Source organism: Mchenga conophoros, linkage group LG3 (assembly GCF_057382185.1).
Source record: "Mchenga conophoros isolate Kocher_MC1m ecotype Shallow Benthic linkage group LG3, M_conophoros_male_GT1.1, whole genome shotgun sequence".
In the NCBI taxonomy this organism is placed as follows: Eukaryota; Metazoa; Chordata; class Actinopteri; order Cichliformes; family Cichlidae; genus Mchenga; species Mchenga conophoros.
Window position 1 is genome coordinate 83,411,661 of NC_140528.1, and position 17,243 is coordinate 83,428,903.

The 17,243-nt window shown below is 43.3% G+C and overlaps 1 protein-coding gene across 3 annotated transcripts; it reads left to right on the top strand.

Annotated features, from left to right (window-relative positions):
• The first annotated feature begins 3,027 nt into the window (after positions 1–3,027).
• Positions 3,028–11,272, top strand: LOC146581150 (schwannomin-interacting protein 1-like). Of its 3 annotated transcripts, none has more exons than XR_014891305.1 (8): positions 3,028–3,560; positions 4,946–5,203; positions 5,454–5,578; positions 6,676–6,787; positions 6,940–7,065; positions 9,195–9,312; positions 9,413–10,017; positions 10,177–11,272. XR_014891305.1 is itself a non-coding variant. In XM_085267544.1 (7 exons), the coding sequence occupies exons 2-7, from the start codon at positions 4,946–4,948 to the stop codon at positions 9,511–9,513; spliced, it is 840 nt and encodes a 279-aa protein (XP_085123670.1). In that variant the 5' UTR covers positions 3,028–3,560; the 3' UTR covers positions 9,514–11,271. The 3 variants fall into 3 exon arrangements, 1 of the variants encoding a protein (XP_085123670.1); XR_014891306.1 differs by having other exon boundaries at positions 9,413–9,572; positions 9,698–11,272; XM_085267544.1 differs by having other exon boundaries at positions 9,413–11,271.
• Positions 11,273–17,243: the final 5,971 nt, after the last annotated feature.

Sequence of the window (17,243 nt, forward strand, 5' to 3'; positions counted from 1 at the left end):
TAAAGCGAGCAGGAATGTTCAGGGAAATCTGATGCCAAAATCTTAGAGAGCACTGAAAATAATCCAGTAATTTTCTTTCGGTTCTTTGATGTCGGCAGCACCAGCAGAGGGCAGCAAACCCGGTGTCTTACTTTCTTAAACCAAAATAATTCACATAAATCAGCCTCAAATATGAGGAAACTTACCTTCTGCTGTTTTTAAAGGTTCCATGTGATCAAATACTACGCTGTAGTATAGCAGGATAGTATAATAGCAGCTCATATGTAACGGAGGGAAAAAAAGACTGAATAAGAAAAACAATATTTACAAATATGACCTAAATGGTAAATTTAGGTCATATTCAGATAGATTAACAGTAGTTTTAGTTGTCAATAAGCCACTAAAACTACTGTTAATCTATCTGATTAATAGCTGCCTTGGGAGCCACCATCTGGAGGAGGAGCAAAAGGAGGACAAAAATATGTTGTTATTGCTCCTTATCTGTTCGCTGCTGATATCATAAAGTGCGCTCCCACACAAGTTCTGGCACAGAGGCAGCAGGTGATGCATTGCTCACACTGCTCCGTAAGAATTAAGTATCAGTAACCATTTTATCGATGTTTCCTGTAACTTATTGAGGCAACAAGTGAGGAACAATGAGCTACACCTTAGAGACAAAGACTCTGAGAGGGGTGATCAGTTCAAGTATCTCAGGGTCATATTCACGAGTAATGGGAGGAGGGACCAGGAGATTGACAGACGGATTGGTGATGCGGATGCAGCGATATGGATGCTCTACCGGTCTATCGTGGTGAACAAAGAGCTGAGCGTAAAAACGAAACTCTATATTTACCAGTCGATGTTTATCCCTACTCTCACCCATTGTCAGGACACGCTGGAGAGATTATATCTCGGCTGGCCTGGGAAGGCCTTGGTGTTCTCTTGGACAAGCTGGAGGAGGCTGGGGAGAGGAAGGTCTGGGCTTCTCTGCTTGGGCTGCTGCCCCTGTGACCCCGCCCCGGATAAACCAAAGAAGATGGATGATTAACATATTCATCAGACTTATACTTTGATTATATCTTTGATTAAGAATAAAGATGATCTACTATTATTAGCAAAGATTACCTCGCACAACAATTTTACCATTTCCAGGGCGCGAGGCAGCACATCAGGTGAGGCCATGCACTGTGGGTTTATCCCAAAGTTCTACTGTAATGTCATAAAGTGTCTTAAAAACATTCAGCTGTGACAACCTCAACTGTGATTGGTCAGTGTGCCACTGTGTGCTGCCACACACAGGCTTATTAGCCATTGAGATACAATAATATCACACACTGTCCTAATCCTCAGATTCAATTCAATCTAATTTTTACAGCACCAAATCACAACAGCAGTCCATCCAATGTGCTTCATATTGTGAGGCCAACAATGATCCAGAGACAACACCAACAACCTAACAACCCCTGATGAGCAAGCACTTGGAGAAAAGCAAAACTCGATTGTAACATGAAGAATCATGTGGCAGAACCAGGCTAAGGGAGGGGAACAAAACAAAAAACAAACAGAGGATCAACAGGGGGTCCATGACCCTCTTAGGGACACTCCCATAGGGCTTAAATCTGGGACTCTCCACCAATTGCTCGAAGAACTGAAGAAGCTTCTTGGATGAGAGGTGAAATGTCTTCACAGACCTTAAAGAAGTCCAGACGCTTTTATTTCCAAGCTCCTTAGACCACCATGACCTGGATGGCTGGAAACACACGTGTGGTTAGATATTATATTTGCAAGATTTTTAGGGCCCAGTACAATAACCTCAGTTTGATCTGAATTTAGAAGCACAAAATTAGAGCTCATCCAGGTTTTCATGTCTTTAAGACCTTAATGCAGTTTAAATAACTGCTATGTGGTATGGAGCTTTCACATTAATGAACATGTATGCTATGCCTTCACATTGCCTGTTCATTATGCTGTGGAACACCATAATTAACCTGAGTGTGTTTCCATTAACAAATTGGTCTCCATCAGGTAGATATGATTTAAACCACTGCAGCAACCAACCTTTAATTCATAGGTATGGCCTAATCTCTGTAATAAAATACTAAGTCAACAGTGCTGAGGACTAGCACAGATGAGTCCACTGTCAGAGCCCATAATAAAATGGCCTATTATTCACCTTCCTGCAAAACACAGGATCCACGTTTAGTTTTCACACAGAAGAAGCTATTCTTACGATTCAATGGAATTAATCAAGGGCTACCGAAATGTTAGCAGTAACTGATTGTGGTGCTTGGCACTGTCCCAAGCACCACAGCAAGAAGGTCCTGAGACGTTTCTCCCACTGAAAACATCCAGATGAACAGAATCAGCTTTTGTGGATTTGCTTACCTGGATGATTGAACATGCATCAAGAGGGTCCCGAGTACAAATCCATTAGCTGACTGGGGCCTTCTATGGAGCTTGCATGTTCTCCCCCATCTTGCGAGGGTTTTCTCTTGAGCACTCTGGCTTCCTCCTACAGTCCAAAGACATGAATGGAGATTAGGTTACCTGGCAGTTCTAAATTGGCCCTAGGTGTGGATGTGAATACTTGTGTGTCTCTGTGTTACTGTGATGGCCAAAGCCATGGCCACACTCTAAAAGTCAGTAACTCTTATGTATTCGTTATTTTTGATTTAAATAACACACTTTAGTTTGCAGTAAGTTTATTGATTGGTTTGGATACATTTGTTCTATTTGTAAGCACGCACATTTAGTTTATCTATGTATTTACACCAATTCATTTCTTATTCTTGATTTTGTCTAATCTTCGTTTCCTTCACCTGTGATGAGCCCTGGGAGTTGCCAGACAGAACGTGGCAGCCAGGGTTTACAGCAGTTAAAAATCGCAGAAATCGCATGATAAGGTGGGGCCAGGTTTCACAATGAGCTCACCCGAAACCCTGGCTGATTGGGACCCACACCCATGACCCTCTTAGGGACACTCCCATAGAGCTTAAAATCTGGGACTCTCCACCACGTGACCTTAGAACTGAAGAAGCTTCTGGGATGAGAGGTGAAACGTCTTCAAGCAACTTAAAGAAGTCCAGACGCTTTTCTTTGCAAGCTCCTTTGATTCTACAAAGATATTTTAGAAGGAAAAATAAGAAACCGTGGTTTTATCGCCCGCTCACAGCGCCAGCTGTAGCTTTGTTGGAATCCTCAGCTTGTCTCCTCCTCCCACCTTTGGCTGTGTGCACACTTATTTTGAAGGCATCGACAGGAAGTAAACCCCTAATTCCAAAGTGGACCTCTGCAGGAAAGTTTCTCAAGGGATTCCTTTGTTCGTGGGTTTGGACCGGGAGAAAGTGGGTATATGGCATGAAATAAACCAGAAGTTAATAACATCAGCTGAGTGAGGAGGAGGAAGCGTCTGTGGACACAACGAGGAGTTCTCGGTGAAAAGGCAGAGGGACGAAGCTCCTAATGGAAAGAGAGGGAAGATGACTAGGAGGAGCCGAGGACGGAGCTGAGCTATGTGGCAAATCTCTGAAGAACTTCTCCGTCCGTGAAAGCAGCAGAGCCGCCTTTATTTCGAAAAAGTGGTGAGTTGGAATCGCAGTGGGCCTGACACGGTGAACTGGTCTGATGTTTCCTCCAAACTTTGAATCCACGCGGGGGAAAAGTTTCAGAGGAAGGGCCGAAGCTTCAAGCTAGGCTGTGGAAGTTCCTCCAGCGAGTTAAACCTGAGGACAGAGTCAGGCCCTGCTGCTGTAGTTCAGCAGTACAGTACCTCACATTACTGCTGTTTATTTAATCTATTTAAACAAACTTCTTCCACATGTGACATGTTGTCTTGTTTTCCGGATGAAACCGTGGCTGCACCCTGAGTGTTTCGGTGCTCATCACAAAACGTCCTGTTTCTGTTGCTCACGTTTTCCTTTTTTTAAAAAGTCCCGATCTTTGAATATTTAACTGCTCATACCGGTTATACAATTAGCTCGATTCATATTTGGCAATGATACGTTTATTTTAAACTTGTTTCTGTTCACAACACCGTAGATCTGAAATCAAACGATCGATGTGTGATTGAATTCAAAGGGTTTAAAAAGTATTTCACTAATAATGTAGGAATTATAGCTGTTTTGTAATCCCGGACAAATGAAGATGATTTTAATGTTAGTTTTTCTTTAGTCCTCTGCAGTCAGATACTGCTTAAGAAGAGAGCTCGTAGATGGAACCAAACACTGCATCTTCCTGTTGTTTATTAGCTAATACAGTGAAGAGGTGACCGGAAGGAGAGAGCGAGAAGAAGACGCCAGCAAAGGGCCTCAGGCTGCTGCACTGAGCCTTGTAGCTGTTTGCCTGCTCAGTCTGAGCTACACCAATGTGCTCCCAACATTCTGGTGCACGTTCATTTTCGCCTCCTCTGTCCACTTACAATAATCTTTTCCATAACTGGGCACGTTGTGGCGTTCCTCAGGCTTCCCATCCTTCAGCGTAACCAGTGGGTTCCACCTTGTTATGAAGCTTCTGTACTTCCTTTCATGAAGTTGTCTGTTGATTGCAGACTGTTAATGACAGGCCTTCCTAAGTGCCTCATTGTACAGCCTATGATCTAACAATCAGATGATCTATGAACAAGCACTTGGTGACAGTAAGAAGGAAAAACTGCCTTTTAACAGGAAGACACCTCTGGCAGGACGAGGCTCAGGAAGGGGAGGGGCCATCTGGTTGTGGTTGGCCATGTGATTGGCTGGTTGGGTCAGAAAGAGACACCACAAAAGGCAAACTATGGTAGAGGCCGAGTTTTATAATTGTGACTACATGCAATGTTCACTGGGATAAAACGATCTCTATCCCAGTAAAGATTTGTTTTATCCCAGTGAAGATTGTCAACATGAATATTTCATTCATCAGGATGTGATTGAAGCAGGCGGTCTGATGTAAAGCTGCGAGCATTTTAACCCAGTGCTTCCCTGCTGTCCAGATGGAGGGAGAGAAGGAACGACTGAGACAACATCGGGATGAGAAGGAGAGCAACGAAGCAGATGATTACGGCAAGTGTGACGACGACAAAGACAAGGTCGAGGAAGATGGGGAAGACTTGGTGGGGGCAGCACTGGTCTGGCAGGAACGCTACGGCGAGGACAATCTGGGCCTTCCCATCATGCACTGGGAGGCCCTGAGCCTGCGCATTGCCGAGCTTGAGAAGCAGGAAGAAGAGAAGAAGGAGAAGAGGTTAAAGGTCAGAGATGTTGTTGTCTTGCTGAAAGATGGTGTTTGTGTACACGTTGACTTTGACAATTGCAGAGGTGTGAGCGATGATGGGATACATAGAGACGCCCATCTCTGAATCCACGTGAGCGTGAATGTAAGATAGAAAGCACTTATCTCAAGAGTTTCACCTGTAGGCTGATCAGAACTGTTCAGTGATATTTACCGATGTAACGCGGTTTGTTGAAATGGTTTTAACATGTGGCTGCTGTGCTTGTCAGACTGGCCTTTCTCTGGAGCAAGGAGGAGCCCCAGTCAGCTGGAAAGAGGAGCGAGGGAGGAGAACGGAGAGCTGGGAGGACGGCGACGACGCCTGCAATAGTCACGTGCTGGCACTGACCTCTCGGTACAGGCGCGCCTCTTATTTCTTACTGGATGTCTGTTAACACCGTGTTTGTCTCTCAGTGTGCGGTCGCTGCAGTCTGCTCGCATCTGTTGCAAGTTCCAGTTTGCACACAGTCAAAGTCTTTTGGGTGGAGATTCTGGTGCAGTATGAGCTGCAACCATGCTTTCCTCATACTGCATGATCTGACAAAATGAAGGAATTTATTAACAACAAAAGTTAAGCTTTGTTTTCGTTTGGTCACGTTGGAGAGGGAGACTTTACCTCTAAGCAGGAACGTGAGTACAGGGCAGGTTAAAGTGGGATTCGGCAAGTGGGGAACTCCCTAAAATGAGCTTTGATGGCTCATGTGGGGAAACGAAGCACCGCTCACAGTAATTTCTAACGTGAGCTCCAACAGATTTTCTTAATGTACAGGTTCTGATCAGCTGACCTGCTGCTCTTTGCAGATTTATGCATGTGAATTCAGCCAGATGTGAGCAGATGTTTCATGAGTTGCTCTTCCATCCTCCACACTGACAGCGCACTGTTCATGCTGCCTTTATACTCGAGGGCCACTGTGCACCAATCACACACGTCCATCACACTACAGCAAACTAGCCTGCAGAGGATTTGATGCAGTCTTTAAATGACACAGTTAGTCTGCTTCAGTTTGATTTGCAGCATGAAACAAATAATGTCACAAACACAACATGTGGTTTAGAATAAAACAGAATAGAATAGCTTCTATTGTCACTGTACATGTACAATGAAATTATTATTTGAAAACATGAGAACAAGCGTTAAATGTGCAGTTTATCAAATCCCACTGAGCAGTCAGCTGTTCCTGTCCCGTCTTTATCTTTCTCATCTCTGAGTGAAGTCGGCTTTTTCTTCTGTCTCAGCTCATCAACACACAAACTGCACACACAGGTTGTGTGTTGATGACTTTTGTTGAGCTGATAGAAATGTTGCATATGCAATCACCCCACACTTTAAAAATATTACTCCTTTTATGTTCGCTCCTCTTTTGTGCTGCTAGCTAGATGCTAAGCAACCAGCTGTGATGTGAGATTGGATATGTGTTCATGATGGTCCACTGACTGGTGTCTAACCCTCAGCCTGCAGACACGGATGAATCTCCAGCTCTGCTTCATCAACAACAGTGAAAGTGAAGAGGAGGAGGAGGAGGAGAAGAAAGGAGATGTTAGAAAGAAAGAAAGCAGCTCATGGGTAACCACTTCATGTACAACACAGCAGATTGTTCCAAATTACTTACAGTTAATATGTAGTTGCAAAATGTGATGCAGAGCTGAAGTAGCAGCGCTGTCACATGGCCTCATTTCATAAGTGTGCTCAGATTTGCCGTCTGTTTTCTGCTGAAGAGAGGAAGTGTTCAGATTCACAAGGATCCTCAGCCTTCAAGCAAACCAGAGAAACAAAAGTCGAGAGGCTTCAGGAACACTCTGAAGAACCTGCGAGACCGACTAAGGACGGACCACAAGTCTTTGGTGAGACAAATATTCAAAGGTGGAACAAACTATGTTATCATATAACCGAGTTCGAGTTATAGGAATCTGTCCTCTGCTCCCTGCACTGCATGCTGGGAGTGTAAACATTGATATGATGCCAGATTACAGCAACAGCTGCTTTAAGGAGTGAGTGCATGGAGGTTGTGGTTGGGACGCTTTTATCTCTCACCTGTGTTTGTGTGTTTCCGTGTTGTGCAAGTGTTTTTGCTACAGTTTTGTCCGGCATCATCTCCCTTCGGCTGTTTTGTGCATTATTGGTGATTAAATCTGCTATGGATAATTTTCAGTCAACGTATTGAGGTTGTTTTTCCAACGGCGCTGGAGCGCAGCTCCCGGTATACTTCCGGGTGCTACTTCCCCTCTTGCCGGTCATCTCGTTTTTGATTCGGAGGCCTCATCGGTGGAAGTGCGGGAAGAGCGCTGGTTTTCTTGCGCTGCTTTTCTTGCGCTGCTTCGTCAGCCTCTGAGAGAGGAAGAGGATCTTTGGGAGCTTCACTCCTGGTGTGCCGCTGGTCAGGTTCGCCTGAGACTTGTGGGGCTGGATTGATCTCCATGCCCACTTGTGTTTGCCACCTTGGGCAGTCATGTGGAAAGCCACGGCTCATCATGGTAGGATTTGCTGTGCAGCGTAGCCCAAAGTCGGGACTCCAGGCCCCTCTGCACCTGTCCCCGTGGGCCTCACCAAACTGCCAACAAGTCTTAAATCTTACATGATTGTTCTGAGCAGAGAAGCCTGATATTATGTTCATCTCTGAGACATGGCAGCGTCAGTCCCACAGTCTGCTCATTTCTCTGTGCACCTCTGATCTTAACTTCATAACTTGTGCTCTTAAATTGGCCGTCACTTATGGAGTTTCCCTTCACCATCTGGACACAATCGAAGTTGTTTTCATTGACCATAAGTTGGTCTCTTTGAATGTATGTTGCAGCTCAGCGTCTTTTCCCCAAGTCTGTATCAGGAGCAGGAGCTTTATTGATGACTGTATCAATGCTAAGTTTTCTTCTGATGATGTTGAGCTCCACAGTTATGGACTAAAACTGCTTGGTTCTACCAGCTTGAGCAGTATTAGCAACATCTGGGCTGCCAAAGCTGACAGGGTTGTGACTGGGAGGGCAGTAGAAATCTGCTGCCATCCTCAGGTCGATGGGTGTCATTCTGGTGGAGCACGTGGGGGCTGCTCTTCCTGGTTTCTGTTAGTGAGCATCAGCTGGAGGGTCTCAGCCAGTAGTTTGCGCTGATTTTCCACAGGAGGAGGAGGAAGAAATAATTCTGTCTTTTAAAACATCAGCGATAACAAATCCTTACATCCTGTAAGCATGAAAGTTCTCAACAAAACCAAGAGACTCTGTTTTTCGAGAGGTGAGGTGGTCTGGTGCTCTTGCACCAGGTTCTTGTGCAAACATCCCACAGAGAAATGCAGTGTGGATCTTCAGTGGAGGCTCCAGCGGAGGGCGGGCCCATGGCCACATACAGACATGTGGCACATATGGACTAAAGAGTAGAGGGTCACTCTGTGTTTTGCTAAGGAAACCTTCCAACATTTGTGGGTTTTTGGATGACAGTTTTCATTTTATGGCCCTAAGTACAGTGCAGCACCTCAATCGGATTTGCCCGGTCAATTTTCCCATTTGTTGGGAATAAAATGAAAGGAACGGCCCCGTCTTCTTCCTCCTCCCAGCAGATGGCGCCCTCCCTGAGCCTGGGTGTGACGGAGGTGTTTCCCTCCCACTGTCACCAAAGCGCTTGCTCACAGGAGGACTTCTGTTTTCTCTGTGCTGATTTAGGGTCTTCACCTTACAATGTAAAGTGCATTAAGGCAACTTTTATTGTGATTTGGCACCATATAAATAAAATATAATTAAATACAGATGTTAAACTTATGTTCAAGGGTCGCGTGTCTGCTTGTACCTGTTATAACACTGTGGCAGATGTGTGGCATTTCATCTCTGTTTAGGGAAGTCGACACTGATTTTCTTGTCAGATTTTGAAATGTTGTCTGTCTGTGGGGGGGACGAGGTCGTGAATATGTGCAGTAATATTTTTGTGTTTCTTTGTTTGGCTGTTAATCATGATTTGTTTCATTAAAAGATGTGTAAACTCTCCTCAGAGCACAGCGCGGAGTGATCCTGTAAACCAGAGGAGACATTTGGAGCACAGCGATCTGCAGGGCTTCACTATCAAGGAGCTGAATGCTCTCTGTGCGTCTCTCAGCCAGGCTATACAAGGTACTATATAACCTTAGCCCCGTCGTTTAAAAATAAAAGCGCCGTTTTCTCTGATGCATTGAAGAGTGAATTTTAATGGTTAACTTTTCATCCGTGTTAGATCTGAGCTCAGAGCTGGTGGGTCGCCTCCAGGTCCGAGACCAGCTGAGGACGGAGCAGGACGCCATGCTGCTGGAGGTACAGGATCTAACGTCACTGTGACATCACGTCCACATGTGAGCAGCTGGGAGGAGTGGTTATGAGACTTAAACATTATTAGGGTAACGCCACAAAGTTCTCCACGACATCTGAGACATTCCCTGCTGCTGTTGGCCGGACTGGTCACTCACTGTGAAGTGTTGGTCTCTATAAATACTGGGACTTTTTTAATGTTCTGTGTTTTTAGGTGTGTAAGGGAAACTTTGACCTGCTAAAGACGTCCATCAGCTGATGATTTACATATGAAGCGAAAACCAGCAGAGAACTGCATGTCAGTAAAAACCTGTGCCTTACACCCGCTACATTACAGGACGGGTGTAAGGTCAAAACCTCAAAGGTAGAAGCATGAGAGGGAAATATGACATCCAGGTTTGGCTTTGTCTGTTTGTGGAAATGATTGTGATCCACGTGGAAAGGTGAAAGGTTTCACGAGTGTTACTGGAATTCCCGTCTCTCTGGAAAGCGCTCTTAGATCATCCGCCTTCAAGCTGCAAGCACTGAACCCAGGTCAGTGTCTGTACAGGCTAAATGATGAGCAGGGTCATGCACATTTCAAAAGAGGGGCTGTTTTTATTAAAAACAATAGTTTTAGCACCAGATTGTTTCCATTATGTTCATTTATTAACTTGAGAATCCTACTTGTACTTCACATCATTTCTCCCACAGATACAGTAGAGACAGTCATTTCTGCATAATAGTGAGACGGTCCTTAACACAGTAGTAAGAAGCCTTCCAGCAGTCCTGTGTAAAATATCCACCTGGCGAGTGAAACTTCAAAACTCTTAACTCTGCAGTGCAAAAGGGACCAATATGGAAAAGCTCATTAACATCTGTTCTTTGCTCTGTTTCGATATAGTCTTTTGATCCTGGCATAAAGTCTTATTCATGCTTTTCTGTCTACACTTTTTAATTGATGTTGGTTAATAAATGAAATGTGCTCTTTTGTACAACAAAACGATATCTTTAGTATTAATCTAAATTTTGACACTTTTAACTCATTCACTGCCATTGACGTCTATAGCCGTCAATTGCAGTGAATGAGTCAATGGGTTTAACGCATTCACTGCCAATGGCTGGCAGTGAATGAGTTAACTTGTTGACTTGACTAACCTGTAAATTGTAATTTACTATTTTTTGTTCGTGTTTTTGGTCACAGTGAAAGTATTTCATCTCATTCCTGATGAGCTGTTGATATCAAGTTTAAAAACAGCAAACTTTTTAAAAGTTGAATGTAAATATGAACAGTACACATTTATTTGTAAACCATCAGTGTCTTACAATATACCAGGTGTTGAATGGAGACCACTGTTATTGAAATGTTCTCTTGGAGTGCAATGCCATCTTTAAATAAATAAATGATTTTTTAAAGTTTAAACAAAGCACATCAAAACCTGGAAAAATTAAAACTAACTAGAATAATTGTTACCACGGTCAGCAACACGAGCGTTTGTTTCATTCTGAGTTTTTGAGATTGCTTTAAGTGGAAAAGGAGGTCCACAGCCCCTCCAGTCCACTGTGATGCTTTTCACAGTCAGTATCCATTCTGCTGATTTGTACTGAGTTTTGCAAATTATGAGCTGTGGATTAAAGCCTGTCGTTTCCTCAGCAGGACAGATAGTGTAGTGTTGAAGACGTTAACACTTGGGAAGCTTTTTTTGAAGTCACAGAATCTGGTTTCAATCTTCTGGTTGATGTTATCGACCAATATTAGCTATTTTTATATAGCTATGTACTATCAGTGTGGGCATTTATAATGGCCAAGAAATAAAATTAGTAATTATAAAATAAAGTTTATTGCAGTTGGTCTCCTTAGTTTCCAAACCTGTGCACAGAATCCATTTCTTCCATTCCAACCTCTCTGCTGTGGACAAGACGAAGGCTCAACAGCTGGAATGGTGACAACTGTAGGTTGTTTATAAAGCACTTTTCACAGGCAGTCACAAAGAGCTCTACACAAAAGGCTAAAATAATCAAGAACATTAGGTGCCAAAACAGACAATACGAATGATTAAATAAAACACAAAGCCTGTTTGAATAGAAAAGTTTTTAACCGCTTTTTAAAAGAATCCACAGAGCCAACCAAATGTAGTTGTGGTGGTGGGCTGTCCCACAGACTGGAAGGCTCTGTGGATTTTAGGATTTAGTCGTGTTCAGGGAACAACCGACAAACTGAGCCTGTGAACAGAATATTTTGTAAGAAGCTTGGATAAATAATCTGGGGCCTGGCCATTTAGCGCTCTGTATGCTAAGACAAGAACTTTCAAACTCTATTGGGAGCCAATATAATGAATATAAAATAGGAGTAATGTGAGCTCGATTGCTAGACCTTGTTAATAGTCTGCCCACAGCGTTTTGTATAGCTTGGCGAGAAAAAGACTATTTGCCCAAGCTGGTAAACAGGGCATTACAACCTAAACGCAATGACACAAACGTATGAACATTTTTTTCCAGTTCAGCTAAGGAGACCATATGTCGCAGTTCAGAAAATGTTCCTTAAATAAAAGAAACAGGAACAAGACAAAGATTTTACACGCAAGTCGAGGCCCAGAGAAGAATCAGATATTACACCAAGATTTCAAATGTTTGACTTGGCAGCAGGACAGAAAGACGCAAAAACCTGACTGATTTTAGAATAGAGTTCAGGAGGAGCTATGATCACGGCCTCAGTCTTTTTGGTGTTTAAAACAAGGTAAATGCCAGAGAGCCAATCAGTAGCACCAGTTAAGCAGTGGACTAGGGTGGACAACCTATCCAGCTGATGAGGCTTAAACGACATTATCATAGAGATGATAAGAAATGTCACTGAAAGATTGAATAATGCCAGATAAAGCAGCCATGTAGAAAGAAAATAGTGGTGGACCTAAAACTGAACCGTGTGGAACCCCGTTCCCACTTATGAAGGCAATGTTGGAGGAAAACCTGTCTGTTCTAGGAGAGGCCCTATAAACAGGAAGAAAACCAAGGCAGAGCCAGATGCACTAGCCAAAAAATTAGATCATTAGATCATTAGACCTTCAAGAGAGCGGTCTCAGTGGAGCACTGCTTTTTATCATTATCATCATTTAAACGTTGCGTCCCACCAGCACAGGTGTAGAGGAGCCTGGAACAGAGTACGGACGATGGTGTAAGCTGAACGGGTTTCCACGCTTTCAGATGACCGCCTAGGTGGTAAACACAAGTGGGCATGGAGATCAATCCAGCCTCGACAAGTCTGACCGAAAGGAGCCCAGAAATGAAGCTCCCAAAGATCAACTTCTCTCTGGTGGGCAAAGCAGCACAAGGAAACTGTCTCTCTTCCTCTGATGAGGCCTGAAAGAATACGAAAGGACCATCAGCCGCCCTGGGTCTGCTGCTCAGTGCAAGACGTTGCCTCATGGGGTGAGCATGATCATGAGAAAGGTGGTGGATCAGCCCAAAGCTACATGGGAGGAGTTTAATGATCTAAAGCAGTTGGCGCCATAGTCACCAAGAACTGGCAACACACTAAGCTGTCATGGATTGAAATGTTGCCGTGCCTACAAGGTCCCTCTCTTCGAGAAGGCACATCTAATCAGAGTCAGAATACTTTATTGATCCCTGGGGGAAATTATTTGTCGTTACAGTGCTCCATTATAAACAAACATTAACAGAGACAGACAATACACTAAGAATAGCACAATATATACAGGCATATATGTACATAAAAGTCACTTATTAATAAATAGCTGAAAAAGAACATGTGCAAGAAGGGTGTAGCAGTAAACATGGATGAGTTGTACAGGGAGATGGAGCTGGCCACAGGTTCAGTGGTGCTTTTCGGTAATTTCAGTCTCTCACTGAACGTGCTCCTGTGACTGACCAACATGTCATGGAGTGGGTGGGAGGTGTTATCCAACATTGTCTTTGTCTTGGACAGCATCCGCCTCTCCGACACCACCTTGAGGGAGTCCAGCTCCGTCCCCACAACATTGCTGGCCTTGCGAATCAGTTTATCGAGTCTGTTGCCGTCTGCGACCCTCAGCCTGCTCCCCCAGCATGCAACAGCATAGAGGATCGCACTGGCCACAACAGACTCGTAGAAAATCCTGAGAATTTTCTGGCAGATGTTGAAGGACCTCAGTCGCCTCAAAAAATAGAGACGACTCTGGCCCTTTCTGTAAAGTGCTGTGGTGTTTTTAGCCCAGTCCAGTTTATTGTCAATGTGTACTCCAAGGTATTTATAGTCCTCCACAATGTCAACACTGACCCCCTGGATTGAAACAGGGGGTCAGCACTGTTGGCCGTCTTTTTCAAGACCTCTGCAATTCCCCCTTGTGTGCTGTCAATCAACTTCTGGGCCAAATCCTGACTGATGCGACCAATGACTGTAGAATCTTTCATAATCAATGTTTAGAGTTTGTCACAGTTAGTGGGTTTTTGACAAACTAGAGCTGAATTCACTGACTGAGCAGAAAAACCGGGGGAGTTGAATATGGAGAGAAATCTGCCTCAAAAGTGTTGCAAATGCATATAATATGATCCACAAGCATAAACAAAGACTTACAAATGTGCACAATGATTTGTGTATAACCTTTGAGGGCTTGCAGGAATGTGCTGACCACATGTATAACTACTTTACAAATGCAACTATCCAAACCTAAATAAATACTGATGATTCCACACCAGTTATTACGTTCAGCTTCACAAATCTGGCCATTTTCTCTTTCAAAACCCCGTCTGTGCCGGACCTTTGCTTCAAATGGACAAGACAAGAGTAAAGCCCTTTACACACCAAGTAGATAAAACATTTTCGAGGTGCAAATATTTTATGTGTGTACACACTGACAGCTTTGTCCTCAGGAAATGAACTGCAAAAAAAGCTCTGTGTAGGTCTTTGGTTGAGTCATGGACTAAAATGACTCAAAGGATGGTTGGTTAATAAGCTGGAGTGAAAGATTACTGCTCCTGTTCCTCAGTTTGTGCTTTCAGACCTCTGACAGTTATTGTGACTAACTGTCAGTGACTGGCAGTGTTGATTCGTTTAAGCTAACACGTTCATCTCCCTGTAACCAGGTTGCTCTCCTCACCTCCAATTTGTGGAGCACATGCTCTAAAAACACCAACACAACTCTTCACATAATCCATTCTTCTACCACGGTGTAGAAAGGAAGAGTCCTACCCCGTGGTAGAACCGTCTAGATTTGTGTATGAATAAGTGTGTTTTTGCATTAAACATTATGGGACAAAAGATTTCCTATATGTGTCTTGGTGATAGCAGAGATGAATCAGGCTGTTTAGATGGAGAGGTGCTCCATCTAAACATTTATGCAGAAGGTCAGAATTAACTTTACAACTACAAAATAAAGTTATACCCATTTTGATGTTTATTTCTCTCACTTTCTCTATTGACCAACCTAGAATGTAAGTGTTGATTATGCCTTTACCCATGCTTGTGCCTGCACTGACGGAGGATAACCAGCCAACAACCAAGTCTCACATAGGTGTAGGTGTGGAAGACAATGTTCTTCTTTGCTTGTCAATTACAAATACTCAAGAAAAGCAACGTAAAACAAACTAAAACTGTTCTAAAACCTTGTTTTAAAACAGTTACTGATTTCTGTTCATCATATGATGATCAAAACTGGTTTTACTGGCCAGTTATGATAATTTGGGGATGTAGTGTAATGAAGGTCCTACTCCTGACAACACTTTATACAGTACAATTGTGTTGAAAATAGGAGAATTGAGGCAGAGATGAGGTGCAGACCAGCCGCGTGCTTATTCACCAACACTGACGGCCACTAAAATGTAACACAATCAATGCAGCCCACTGGTGGGACATCTGATGTTAACTGTAGTGATGGTCTGTGGAGCTAAAGTGTCATAAAGACAGTGCTTCAGAAACACTGTGTCGAGGCTGAGGTCGGCTGGCCAGAGTCACGTGACTAATGACGTCCAAAGCGTCATCCTGTATGTCACTGCTTCAGGACCTGATTCAGTGCTTTATAATCAGGTCCTGAAGCAGTGACATAAGGAGACGACTCATTGGTGGTTACTTTGGTGATGATTTTGGTGAACCAGTGTATAACACACACACACACACACACACACACACACACACACACACACACACACACACACACACACAGTGTTGGGAAGGTTACTTTTAAAATGTATTCCATTACAGCATACAGAATACATGCCCTAAAATGTATTCTGTAACGTATTCCGTTACGTTACTCAATGACAGTAACGTATTCTGAATACTTTGGAATACTTAATATATTATCATGCTTTTTACAACAACGTGAATGTACTATTGCTGTGTGATTTATTACTATTACTGAAGGTCCGCAACTCCGAACTGTAGTAAAGGGACCTCTGACTGATACGGCGGGGTCCCTGTCAGCTCGTAGCCGAAAAATAGCTTTACTTTGTTGTGTGGGTCAACTTTTCTTGCCAGAGACAGAGAGAGGCGTTGAAAGACTGCTCCAACGGAACTTATTGTTTTCGGAGGAAAACACTAACACGGTGTACAGTCGAGTCTTAATAGCTTACTTACAACCGGGCTCGTCAGGCACTCTTCTTGGCTGAAGTGGTTATTATTATATTTACATGCTTCCAGCTCCCGTTTTTCCTCGATGACAACTCGTACCTTTCCACTCCCCTTTTTCTCCCTCCTCGCGCTCACAGACACATAACGTGTACGGCAGTCCATTCTGCCCATGATGCTACATTCTTTAGAGCTATGCTTGTAGCATTCTGCCTGTTAGCTTAGCACAACAACAACGAAAATGCGCTCTCACCCAGGAAACACACAGTCGCAGAGAGAGAGAGCGAGAGCGTCGCCCTGTAACCATGGCAACCGTAACGCTGCTGCCTGGAACAACAGAACGTAGCTGTCAAACAAAACCCAAACAGTCCTGACCCGCGACAAAATGAAACAGGAAAGTACCGCAGTGTAATCCATTTATTTCAACAAAGTAACTGTATTCTGAATACCACCTTTTTAAACGGTAACTGTAACGGAATACAGTTACTCATATTTTGTATTTTAAATACGTAGAGGCGGTACATGTATTCCGTTACTCCCCAACACTGCACACATATATGTATATAACTAATTCATGTGCATAAATGTGCATAAACAATAGACCAGAGAAGAATAGAGAAGCTGCTAATAGTCAGAATAGCTGAAACAACTTAATTTAAAATATATATTTCTGCATTTCTTTGTGTCTGACGGTGTTGACAAAAACCTTGCACTGCTCCAGCAAAAACATAAATTATTAAAAAATGTTACACCTGGGAGACCAAAACATGGTGAGACAGCCAAAACTTTGTGTAACAATTATAAGTAAATATGTTTTTGAAAAATCAAAAAATATATTTTAGAAAATTAAAACCTGTTTTGTCCCTAATCTCAGGAGTCACTGTCTAACCTTAACCAGCACTTTAATGACGTTAAATAGTCTTTTCCAAAGTAACTTTGAGGAAAATGAACGAACATGTGTAGATTGATTCTAAACGGTTCTCATGTTTCCTTATTTTTTCGATCTCGTCAGGGACGTGTTGGGTGCCCAGAAGCATAATATGTTGACGATTTGTCACCTATTGTAAAATATTACGCTTTGGGAGTGAGAACGTGTTTTGTATTCACACATCAAGTAGTGCAGATACTTTTCTGGGCCCAAAGGGATTTGCCTCTTTTCCAGGGATCAAATAGGGATTCCTGTCAGGAGAATGTGTAAACCTTTACACTGTAGAACTTTGTT